Source organism: Cystoisospora suis (genome assembly GCF_002600585.1).
Source record: "Cystoisospora suis strain Wien I chromosome Unknown contig_6445, whole genome shotgun sequence".
Classification (NCBI taxonomy): Eukaryota; Apicomplexa; class Conoidasida; order Eucoccidiorida; family Sarcocystidae; genus Cystoisospora; species Cystoisospora suis.
The window spans coordinates 1-12,667 of record NW_027159234.1 but is presented as its reverse complement, the minus strand read 5'-3'; the positions used below and the strand labels follow the sequence as shown (position 1 = coordinate 12,667).

General features: G+C 51.1%; 1 protein-coding gene across 1 annotated transcript; it reads right to left on the bottom strand.

Moving 5' to 3' along the window:
* Positions 1-379: 379 nt before the first annotated feature.
* On the bottom strand, positions 380-12,649 carry CSUI_009964 (cw-type zinc finger; the record flags this gene model as incomplete). Its single annotated transcript, XM_068070072.1, has 7 exons — positions 380-4,989; positions 5,856-5,937; positions 6,809-6,954; positions 8,190-8,859; positions 9,735-10,054; positions 10,907-11,497; positions 12,208-12,649. Coding segments are annotated over 7 exons (6,861 nt in total), but the record flags the coding sequence as incomplete, so codon positions are not given.
* Positions 12,650-12,667: the final 18 nt, after the last annotated feature.

The following is a 12,667-nucleotide window of genomic DNA, read 5'->3' as shown; positions in this document are numbered from 1 at the left end:
GGAGTCAGCTCGGAGAGTTTGATTTGCAAGGAGTCAGTAAGGGAAGAGAGACGTAGACAGGGAAAGAAGGGAGATGGTGAAGTGGATTTCTGTGGAATTCGAAGAGATTCACGGCACATCTCAAGCACGCGAGAGGGTGATCGGAGACTAAGGGGACACCCAGCTAGCGCAAACCACGTTGCCGGGGAGATAGAAAATGCGACAGACGAGGTGAAGAGAAGAAAGGAAGAAGGGGAAAAGCTCTCCCCGGGTGGATCGCCTTCCTTAAAACAAGCGAGGTCCCTTGCGGAGAAACGGCGCCGTGCAGGTTTGCCCCCTCCTCCTCTCACTGCTGCGTCGGCTTGTGCTTCGGGTGATGAACAGGCAAGTTCGTCTCCGTCTACCTCCTCAGGGAAATGTTCCCGGCAGTATAGCGAGGGTTTGTTGTCTGCTGCGACGCAGACAACAAACCCTCGCTATTCTGCCGGGAACATTTCCCTGAGGAGGTAGACGGAGACGAACTTGCCTGTTCATCACCCGAAGCACAAGCCGACGCAGCAGTGAGAGGAGGAGGGGGCAAACCTGCACGGCGCCGTTTCTCCGCAAGGGACCTCGCTTGTTTTAAGGAAGGCGATCCACCCGGGGAGAGCTTTTCCCCTTCTTCCTTTCTTCTCTTCACCTCGTCTGTCGCATTTTCTATCTCCCCGGCAACGTGGTTTGCGCTAGCTGGGTGTCCCCTTAGTCTCCGATCACCCTCTCGCGTGCTTGAGATGTGCCGTGAATCTCTTCGAATTCCACAGAAATCCACTTCACCATCTCCCTTCTTTCCCTGTCTACGTCTCTCTTCCCTTACTGACTCCTTGCAAATCAAACTCTCCGAGCTGACTCCGGTCACGGAGTACGGCTTACCGGAAGACAGAGCATCCTTCGTCCGCGGCTCCTGCGCGCGTCCTGCCGTGATACTGCTATCTCTATCCGTGTCTCTAGTGTCCTGTGGTTTTCTTCGGGCTGTCTCTTCAATCAGCGGGCCAGCCTCTTCTTCGTCGACAGCCTCTTCTTCCATCCTCGTCTCTGGTGATTGGGCTTGTTCTCCCTGAGCCAGGTCTGCGGTACAGCGTCGATCTGTATCTTGGTCTTCGTCCAACATCGTTTCTTCCTCTCTCTCGCTACGGGTCTTACTATCACTATTCGTCGTTTCAACAGTATCCTGTGGCTCGCCCGTCTTTCTGCTGGCTTCGGCGTTTTCCCCTACCTTTGCTTGCTGCTCTTCAGCTTCGCCGAGGACAGGCATTTCCTCCTCCGCAACTTCCGACATCACAACTTCTTGTGGTTTCACGTCTTCATCAAGCGCTGTTATTCCTTCCTCCACTGTCTCTCCTTTACTCTCAGAAGCCTCCCGCCGGGTTCTACTTGTCTCTTCTTCAAACTCCGCAGCAGGATGGCTGTCTCTCTGTGTGTCATCCCTCTCTACAACCACATTCTCTTGCTGTGGTTCGACTTCCACAACTATTTCTCCGTCCGGCTCAAGAACAGGTTCCTCCTCTCCCTCTTGCTGTTGTCTAGCCGGTTCTAGCTTGTCTTCCTCTTCTGTTTGCCTGACCGCCGCATGCGGTCGTTCTGTCTCATCCTCTAACAGATTTTCGTGTCCGACTTTATAATCCTTCGCTCCTATCTCCCGACTCACCACATGGCCTTTGCCATTGTCGTTTTCCTCCTGCGCGACTGAAGCTTCATTGGTCTCTTTCTCGGTGGGCTCTCCCACCGCCTCACCTTCTCCAGACACGTCATCCGACAGCCGCTCCGTCTTTTTATCTTCCGCTGCTTTTTTCTCAAGAGCTCTACCCCTGGCTTTCCCATTTCCACTTTGCCCAGAAACACCCGGACTTTCCTCAAGAGATTCTCTTTCCGAGAGCTCCGATGAGAATCTATTGTCCGCCACCTGGACTACCGCCTCGATGCCACGCTTCGATGTATCGAGTTCTTCCGTTCGCTTGCCATCCTCATCAGAGGCCCGCTCAAAGCGCTTCGATGCTTCCTCTTCGTCTTCCTTTGGAAGGGCCCCTGTATTCGATTCTTCCATACATTCTTCCACCTCTTCTTCTCTATAATTCTTCAGTTCTTCATACGTCTTTGAAGGAATGCCTGCTTCCGGTTCTTCCATAGGTTCTTTCTTACCTTCAGGGGCCTCCATGCCAGGCCTCGATTCCCGATCATCACTCGAAATGAGGCCTCCTGCTGTGAATCTTTTCATATGTTTTTCTTTCTCTTCTGCCCCCTTAGTCGGTTTCTCTACTTCTTCGTCTTCCTTCGACTTGACGGCTATCTGCGGTTCTTCCGAACAATGTTCCTCTTCATCTCCACGTACCTCCTCGAGAAGCTTAGACCGCTCATCTCCTTTAAAAATGAGAATTGTATCGGATTCTTTCGTGCATTGTCCTGCCTCTCCATGTGTCTGCTTATCGGCCTTCGATTCTTCATCTCCCTGCAGGAGAAGGCCTATCTGCCATCCTTCGAAACGCTCGTCAGATGCTACATGCGCGTCTTGGGCGGGCTTCAGTTCTTCAGCTTTCTTCGAGGCAAGGGCTGTATCCGGTTCTTCTATACTTTCCCCCCCTTCTTCACGTGGCTCCTCATGGGCCTTCAAGTCCTCATGGCCCTTCGAAGTAACGGCGGGTTCGTGCGTCTTTCTCATCTCGCTTTCTTCTACCCGCGATTTCGTCTTCTCATGTCTCTCTTCTACGCTCTCCTGTTCTTCTACCTTGGTTAATGCTGACTTCCCCTCCTGTGACTCCTCGTGATATGCAAGACCTCCCGCAGATTCAGTCCCGACCAGAGCAGAGTTGCCTTCTTCCCTCCTTGCATGAAGAATGGCGTCCGTGACAGGTAAAGAGGAAGACGCTGGATGCTGAGCTTCTCTCCTGTTTTCACATACTTCTGCTTGGTGTTGCTTCTCTTCTCCCTTCTTAAGAAACCCTTCAACCGTCCCTTCAACGGAGGGCCTAAAGGAAATATTTTCATCTCTAGATGGATCTTTCAGTTCCTGTGTGTCTGTCTCCTCTGAGATGACCCCTGCCAGCGGTTCTTTCTCTGCAAGGTGACCCTGACCTATTTCCCCCTCAATGAAGACCTCCCCCCTTGAGGCCTTCTCAAACCGTCCCTCTGCACCAAGACCACTTCGCGAATCAGCATCAAGAGACGCTCTTTTATCTCCCGTAACTACTCCATTCTCTTCAAGTGCATTCACACATGGACCTTGTAGGGGAGCTGCCGAGGCCAGCTCGCCTTTTGTATCACTGCCACCTGTATTACTGCTACTTGAAGATTCTCCACCTGAAACTTCTGCGTGTCGACCCGACTTGAGCTCTTCATCCTCTCTGGCTCCTCCTTCCTGTTCAGTTTTCCCATGCAACTCTTGTTTCTTTTCTTCTTCCTCCAAAGAACCTTCATTGCCTCCTCCTTCACCCCCTTGTTTTCCTTTGACAGCTTCTGCTTCTGCCTTCTCCGTTTCTTCGACTTTCTTTTCGTCTTCTCGTACTTCCCCCTCAACGCCTTGTTTTTCTTCTTGCTCCGTTGTGACTCTTTCTTCCTCAGCTCCTTCGGCTGTTTTCTCGATGTGTTCATCTTGCCTTCCTTCCTCTTCCCTTCTCCCCCTCTCTTCTTCAGCCGGGATTGTATCCTCTTCTTCCTCCTCGATATCCGTCCCATCGGGCGCCGTACAGACCAATCCAATGACATCTTTCAACTCGAGAACCGTGAAAGGACGACCAGCTGTCACAGCGAAAACACCTCCCCTACCCCCCCCTTCACCTCCGCCTCCTCCTCTCTGTCCTCTTGTTGTTCTCCCCCTCTCTCCAATCGTACTGACTCCACTACTCATCCCTCCTCCTCCATCTCGCTTCTTGCCTCTGAGTTCTCTTCCTCTCTTCTTGCCGATGAAACCTTCGTCGATTCCCCTTATCTCCGAAGCCGCCGTACTCTCAGCTCCATCCCCGGCCTCAGTGCTTTTGCCCTTCTCTTTATTCCATGATTCTACTTGTCCCTCTAGAACAGGACATTCATGTACTAACTCTTCTACAAGGTGTCTCATCATTGTTGGATCTCTACAATAGTCTCCAAGAAATCTTTTCTTGTCTTTTCTTCCCCCCCCTCGAGGAACGGATCCTTCTTCTGAACCTCCTTCTTCTTCATATGGAAAAGCATCATCCGCCCCATCATCAGAGTCTGAAGAAAGAATCTCATAACTCGGCCAGTGAACATTGGCAGCGAAATCGAGATTTACAAAGACATCATTCAATGATGAAGGACTTCCCATTGCCGAAAGAGTGAAGGAAGAGGAAGGGGGAGGTATCATTGCTGCACCTCCAGCACCTGCACTACCTCCTTGTTGTGATCGAGGTGTTGCAATCGCACCAGTCGTCGAAATAATGCCGTCTCCTCCACCGAAACCAGCATTACCACACGTACCTAATATACCTGATGATGTATGACTTGGCCCACCTCCTAGACCTGCAGATCCTGCACATCCAAGAAAACTACTACCCACACCTCCCCCTCCACTTCGAGTAGATATAGAAGTGTTTGAAGAAGACACCATTCCAGGAAAACTTAGATGACTACTGTTCGCGGGATCAAAAAGCTCAACGCTGTCTCCGGTATTCTTATCTGCGCTTCCTCCCCGCTGGCCGCTACCGCATGAAAAGAAAGGAAAAGCCTCGGAATCGCCACTAGCAGCAACGTTAGTCCCAGCACGACTTCTTGTGATTCGAGTCCCCGGCGCAAGAGAGGAACTTGATGTGTCAGAAGACGAAGGAACATCTCCTGAAGCACTCGTCCCTCCTCGACGGGTTCTTCCACTAGACGACTGTGTAAAATAATTGAATGAGGAATCCAACAAGGCGTGAGAAATATCAGGAGGAGGCCGTCCTGCTGGGTCACATCGGTAAGCTTCAAGGAGACGCAACTGAAGAGTTTGAAAGGGAAGCTTGCATGCCAGGCAGCTCGCTACAGTCCCTGAGAAGAAAGAAGATTCGAACTAAAGACGACGAGAGGAATGGGTTCACATAAAAGAACGAAGAAAAGAAGACACGTAGAGTGACACACACAAAGAAACACAGACAGGTCACTATCGATAAAAAACGAACACAACAATGACTGGAGAAGGCAATCGATCTCTTCGACATGTAAATCCTTCTGATAAATGCTAAGCACTCATCGAGGATTCAGCACCCTACCAGCAGCATTGACTCGCCGCCGGCGCTGCACATGCGGTCTACAATCATGCATGCATGGACGCTCACTATCAGAGATACGACGAGACACACCAGAAAGTCTACGTAGTAAGAAAAAATATACTTTCAGTTTTTCTCTCTCATGGGTGTACAAACAAAGCATATCGACAAGAGAAATAATCTGATCTACCAGCCATGTATGAGGTGTGTCCAGGGACATCACCGAAAGCGGAGAGACACGAAATGATTAGCACCTTCCCTGATAGAAAGCACCCGCATGCGAAGTGCATGCGCGGAAAGGAACGAATTCCCAAGTGAGGAGCAACACTGCTGCGCAGTGAGGAAAGGGTCCTCGGAGGTAGGTAGGAAGGTAGGTAGGTAAGTAGGTAGGTACGGAAGGAATCGGAAGTCAATCGGCCATGTTATTTCACGATCACAGCTAGGCACATACGATGATGAAAAAGACCACGGCGTAGTAGTTCAAGTACCAGACTGGACGGAGAAATGTGAATGAAAAGGTAGACAGACAGATAAGCCAACAATGTCGTCTCGGAGAAAGATCCAGACGATAACGACAGCTGAAAGAAGAAGTTCTTTGAGCAGAAGATTAAGAGCAAGAAAAGGAAGTAGAACTCCTCATAAGATTACCGTCTGCATAGATCATGATCCGATCCGCTAAAGGGTGGTGAGGATCATCCCCTGAGCAAGGAATCTTCAGAACCGTGATAGCCTGGAAACAAGACGGCAATTAAGAAAACAGTAGGAGACCTTTCTTTTTTTATGCTTGAAGAATCACACCCACCCAACTTCCCGGACCCTTTGTGCAGAAACGGTTTCTCCATGTAATGTTAATGAATGTTACATTACAAAGCTTACACTGCTTGTGGAAAGGAATCTAAAGACAAGAAAGAATCGCCTGAGGCAGAGTCGGGCGACAGGAGTGCAGAGGAGGTGGTCACGTCGCAGCGCCTACTTCGAAAGAGGGGACCCGTTTAGCTGAAACCCAAGTAGGGTGTGAGATACGTATATGTAAGAAACGTGACAACCATGAGCAGATTTGTGTATGCCAAGATGTGTTGAGAGATACTTTACACTTTTTACCTCTCAAAACCGAGCAAGCTGCGGTGTGAACGCGGAATGACGACTACACGAGACTCCTCCATTCATGAGTATGCCGACGCCACACATGTCGAGAAGCATTGAGGTGGAAAAACAATACACGTGTACTCATTACATGCTCTAGGTTAATACAACTAATTGTCTGGGCGCAAACTACTTACATAAACACAACGCGATATATACATCCATATGTATATACGCATGTATCATTACATGACTAGACGTACGAAGCTAAGTGTACACTACTGTGTGGCATAGAACGTATGTCCTTGTATACAAGAAGGGAGGAACATAACTCTATAAAGTTGTCTTCGCTTGTGAACCCATCCGCGTTTCTCTTTCTGCAAATGAGAAGCATGGTGCTAAGCCGATGAAGATATACCGCTTTCCAAACGGGTATGTCTCAAGAGAGTCTCTGAACAATATACACAGAGAGGGAGAAAGATTTTTACACAGGCTGACACGAGCGCTGAAGAACTTACAGCACCATCCGTGAAGGCATCGGCGGGAGTACTAGGAGAGAAGCTCGACTGTGGAGAATAGATGGAAGCAGCCGAAGTGGAGAAAAGAGAACCGGTTGTCATTCCCCCCCAATGAGTAGCAGCAACTGCCATTTCAGAGGAAGACCCTGTACGGTACACATACACATATAGGAGTATACCTTGCAACATTGCCCATACACTCCTGTGTGTCCCACAGGTGCCTGTGACGCACCTAGACAGTTGTGTCCTCGTGCTTGACTTACACAGACGACAAAAGAGACGGCACGTAATAAATATCCCCTTTCTCTCTCATCTAAATTAATTGTCCTTGTCTCAGAAATAGATAACTTGTCGCTCTACTGCAGTATGCAGCAGCGCGTGCAGCTGTTACTTTTGCATGCTTCATGATCTGTACCACCGACACGGCGGTGCATGCATGCCGACTGCTACACTCCTTTGCTTTGACAATGATCGTACGCTGTCTCATGGTTGTTTCCTGGACCTTCTATGACAGCACACTCACGGATGGGACAGCATCGTAAGATGTGTTTCAAAGCTGTAACACCCCGTTCACTCATTGCAGAAGTCAACTGATACTATTGAAGACTAGACAGACAGTACAGGTACGCACAAAGAGAATGAGCCGGCTTTGGCAGGAGATCCATGTGTCAGTCTTCTGCGCACGACACTAATCTGGTAGCTACAATTCATACTCAAAGAGTTTCCCTCCACCGGAGTCTAAAACTGATGGAGTGCGTATTCATGCCCGAACGGCAGCTGAAACAAGGGATAACACAAACCAAGTTGCAAAAGCTAACAGACTGAAAGACAAGATACATTGGATGGTGGCACATGTGTTAGGGAGGAACTAAATCTCCTACCAAAGTAGTATGAGCTCAGCTCTCTTTCCGCTGCGCTTTTGAGAAGCAGAGCATCTGCACTGTCTCAAACTACATGCAAGCTCTACGAGAGAGAGTCCTGCATCTTTTCCTTGACACGTATCCCCCTAGCCTCACTGCCCGAAGCCAGTAGTACCGTCCCTACAGTGACGGATCACATCACGAAGAGTCAAACCTACTCTACCCGTCGCCGGTCTACGAGTGAACGAAAGATCTTCCGATGCACCATGCAGTGAAGCCAAACATTCGTGCAGATACCTTTGCAGAACGTTAGACAACGTCCACCCTGCGGTCTCTTCCACCCTTGTAGGCTTGTGTTTCAGAAAGGTAAAGACAGAAGGACATCTTGACAACAGTTCCGACTTTCATCCTCTCACTGGCACTAACCTTGCCTATGATGTGACCCCTTAGCCGTGGCTCCCGTCCTTCCCCCCTGTCCCCGATGACACTCTCTACCCCTGCTGCCTCTCCATCACACTTACCGCCGGTATCTCCACCTTTACTGAACTCTTCTTCCTCTCCTTCATCCACCCAGAGACTTGCTGCCGCTCCTCCTGTTGTGCGTCCTCGGGTTCGTCCACCGCCTCGCCCTCCTCCTGACTCTCCTCCCTGAACGCCGCTTCCTCCTAGTAACCTTTCGCTATCTCGGCTGCCTGACTTCATTAGCAAACCACTCCCGGCGGCACCTGTTAATCCTCCGGGACCGCCTCCTCGGACACCCGCGAAACCCCCAGTCGCGTTAGATGCCGAGAGGATGCTCGGATCACCCCCTGTCACAATAGGTGCGAAGTCGTCAGCTAACGGCTTAGTCGAAATCATTTTGTCTACGTTGGTGTCAGCGAACGGGGAACAACGAGAAGCAGCAGCTGCAGCGGCAAAGAGAAGTGAATCATGTTCCCCTCCTGTGCCAAGACCACCACTACCCCCTAGTAAAAGATTTGAGATTTCAGAAGTCATGACCGGCGACGGAGTTGCAGAAGAGGAAGGAAGAGCAGACCCATGAGGAAGAAGTGTATCACGATATTCTTCTTCAGGTAATTCGCATGAATCGTGAAGCGGATCCCAGTGGTTCATCGCACATAGCCATGTGTCTGGAAGTTGCTCCGGATCGACCGAAGCCGGCAACCGACGCCACTTCTTACAAGCTTCGCACTGCGGAAAAAGACGTCCAACAAGACGCGCAGACGGCAGAAATCAACAAGAGAAGACAAGTGTAAACAGACAGAAAGGAAAGAGTAGTGACATGTAGTGGTTTTTTTTGCGCGGTGGTTCCAAGCATCTCGAAGAAAAAGGACCTCGGTTCAGTAATGGACAAACGCCACGGAAACTCCGCCAAGCATGCCTGCTTACGAAGAGACTTCGAATGAAAGGTTAAACCCCGCGTACTGAAGAACTTCGCCTTTTCTGAGGCAGAAGTGCGATCGCTCCCCCTTCCGTACAATCCCGGACTCGGGAGAAGGAAACCCGGCGCGTACTTTCCACGTAGAAGGTAGTAGTAAGTAAAACTGTTTTTAAGCGACGCACTGCAGAAATGCTACCCTGGAGAGACACGCGTCGACACCATCAAGCAACTAAGCTGTGTGCGGACGACCCGAAGCCGTCAGAAATCCTGATTATGAAGGTAGTGCTTCACATCCTTCCCATTACATACTTCCTCAGAGACAAAGAGGTACAGGTGGACGTGCATGCACAGACGAACCAAGAAACAGCGATACAGTACAGTAGCCTACGATGAGCAAAAGACTAATCCTTTCCTCGAATTCCGGGTAGGAATGCGAGCAGGGCCGCATATACTCGATCACTGCAGAGGGAGACTAGAAAATCGGAAAAGATACGAAAACTTTACCTGGTACGAAAAAGACCTTACCAGCGTAGAAGTGTTCACACAGGACAACACTGATCACCCCCATCCCACTGGCAAAGAATCTGCAGCTGGCACGACGCAGCTGTCCATGAGACTAGGCATGAAGGAGGTTCGCTAATGGATGCTGTGACAAATGCTTAGACAACCCCCTTCCGCTTCTTACCTGGACCCAATTATCTACTGCAGGGCCTCCACCTATAGGAGCTGCCTCAGCCATTCCGAGACCCCCCGGGAAACCACTCTCATCTCCCCCTAGTACACTACCGCCTCCGACAGAGATGCCACTCTCCTTTCCGCCATCTAGACTGCCTTCGCCTGCTGCAATAAGAGACTGAGGAAACAGATCCCGCAGTGTGGCTCGTAGACTCCTGTGTGCTTTACTAAGGGGAGGAGTCGCCTGCGCATGAAGGCTGCTACCGGACGACCCTGATCGAAGAATCACCCCCTGTCGTGTACCCGGTTCCACGCCCTCGCTATTCGGACCTGCACAGGTTTCAAGCAGATTGGCACAAACAAACCATCACCACCTGAAGTGGACGGAAGCATGCGAGTATGACTGCATTCAGACAGCCCCCGACTGCTACCACAGACCCCTCTGATTCACTCTCAGTAGATCTGTCTAGAGAAAGCAGCATCTAGCTTCGGCGGCTTGGAGACCCAGCGGCAAGTAAGAGACCTGGGTATCTTCCGACCGTGTTTTTAGCGTCGACGTGCAAATGCTAGAAAAAGGAAGAGTATATCTATCTACCTTCAGGCGTCACTTGAAGCATAGCGAGCGTCCGTGCAGCACTTGCAACCGAACGAAGCCGACCGTAACGCGGGTGTTTTCTGAGATTTCCCGCACAGTTGTGAACAGGCCATGACTAGGACGGAGATCAAGGATTGGCTTTCTTCTCCTGCAGAACAGACTTGACGGTACGACTTGGTCTGGGGCTCGCAGCAGACTCTACGCAACCCCCGCGTCCAAGATGGAGTCGCTTGTTGCCACAACTGCCCCACCAGTCCCTTCCGTCACGAAAGGTTGCGCACGCACAAACCGTACACAAGAAAATGCACCTGACCGGAGTTGTACCCCGCTTGCGTTGCCTCGGAGAAACTGTCTACCAAATGGGGGTATAGGATAGTAGAAGGTTGCGTATTGACAGCGAAGACAGTAGATTGGAGAAACCTAGCGCTACTATCATACGCCTTCCCAGTGTGACAACTTCTCCCTCCCTAGCTCCCCCTCCCTGATAATATGAGCGTCCACTATCAAACGCCTTCGCGAATATGTGACAACTTCTCCCTCCCGAGCTCCCCCTCACTGATAATATGAGCCCCCATTTCCCCACCTACTTGTCCGGCTTCCTTTTTCTTCGCCCTTCACACTACCTCCCATCGCGCCTCTCACCGCCGCGAGATGGTTCTGCAGAGTAGCGCTGAGGGAGGGGAGCAGCGATCCTGCTTTTCCGCCACTCTGTCGCAAGCCCGCGCCATGTTGAGCCAGTGATGCAAGAAGTTCTTTACTCATCGAGCTGAGCGGGCTCTGAGTAGCCTCCGCAGCTTTACACGCATCCGCCAACTGGCTAAGACTGTCGGATGGCGACAGTTCGGAGTGGTGCCGGGAACTGCCGAAGAAGTACGAAGCCGCAGACGATTCTGAGATATTCCCCGCCCCCGATGAAAAGCTCGGAGAGTCAGGCACACAGGTTGTACCTGCAGTCGAGATTCCACTAAAAGAACTGTGTGAATTGGAAAGCCGCGAAGATGCGCTTGAAAGAGAAAGAGACCCTGCTGGGGCTTGCTGACATCCAGAGGTACTGCCGCCGCGACCACTTTGGAAGGGCGGTGTATACAAATTTCTCCCTAAGCTCCGTGTATGGAGACCGCTGGAACTGTGTCCAGCACCGCGTCCCGAACAACCCATGCCTCCTCGCCGAGACCCGCCTGAACATATGCATAACGGAAAACTAGCCTGGTGTAAACTCTCCTCTCAGAGCTCGTAAACAACAGAGGATGAAAGAAAAAATCACTCACTACCAGGGCATACAGTAGCAAGCCAAGTCTATGCATATACGGGCTACTTATCTCACGCTGAAACGCTTAATTCTTCAGGTCTCCACAGGGAGGGAAGGCGAGGTATGGTCTTTCTGTCCGTGCCGCCTGCTTTGTACCAAGCAGCAGCTGAAAAAAAAAACGAACCACGCCAATAACGACGCTGTACAACGCAAGAAGCATCATGTAATCAAATGACCACACTGTCTGACGTCGATGTCGAAGAAGGGGACTGGCAAAGAAAGAAAAAGGAAGCACTCACTACTAGCTTCTGCAGTACGGAGCGAAGTGAATCTATACACGGCGTTTTGCCTTCCACTCCGTGAACTTCAACCCTACAGACGGGCGCGGAAAAGTAGTTTCAGTCTTCGCCTTACAGACGAAGCGACGGTGTACAGTCCTTCGCTCCAGGTAGGGCCGTATGCGAGACAACAGCTCAAACACCGGAGAACGTCAAGTGCTCCCCTCGAGACTGCTGCTCCGCCATTGTGCTGTTTGTTGTGATTTCGTCATAAGAGGTAGGAATACAGACCAGGTCTCCTCTTCACCCTTGAATGGCTAGGACGCCGGTTACTGCCTGCCCGCTATCCCCCTCTCCTTACCTTTGCCTCCCGATGACGCTCCGAAGCTGTGCGGGATTTCTTCGGCTGTCGAGACGCAATTCTCATCGGACGTGTCCCCACTGCACACTTGCCCCGCTGCAACCAGGCTGGCTGTATCCGCGGCATCATCGAACCGTCTTTTCTTCGTGCGGTAAACACTTCCTCCGGCTACTCCGCTGCTCGGGTTGCCGTAGTAATAGGAGGATGAGCACCCTTTCCGTTTGCCACTGTCATCTCCACCCCGTGTTGTGTCGCGAGAGGCGGAGGCCGCCTGAGACTGGCGGCTACTGGGTGACGACTCCGGGCCGAGGAAAAAAAGGTTTTCTCCATCGAGCTCGAAAGGGATTTCGGCCTCCTGCTGAGCTACAGACAGTTCGTCGTCTTCATGATGCCGACGATCGATCAGCGCCTGGGCAGAAGTTACAGAAGAAATCTCCTCCCAGTGTCTGCGTCCCCGTCC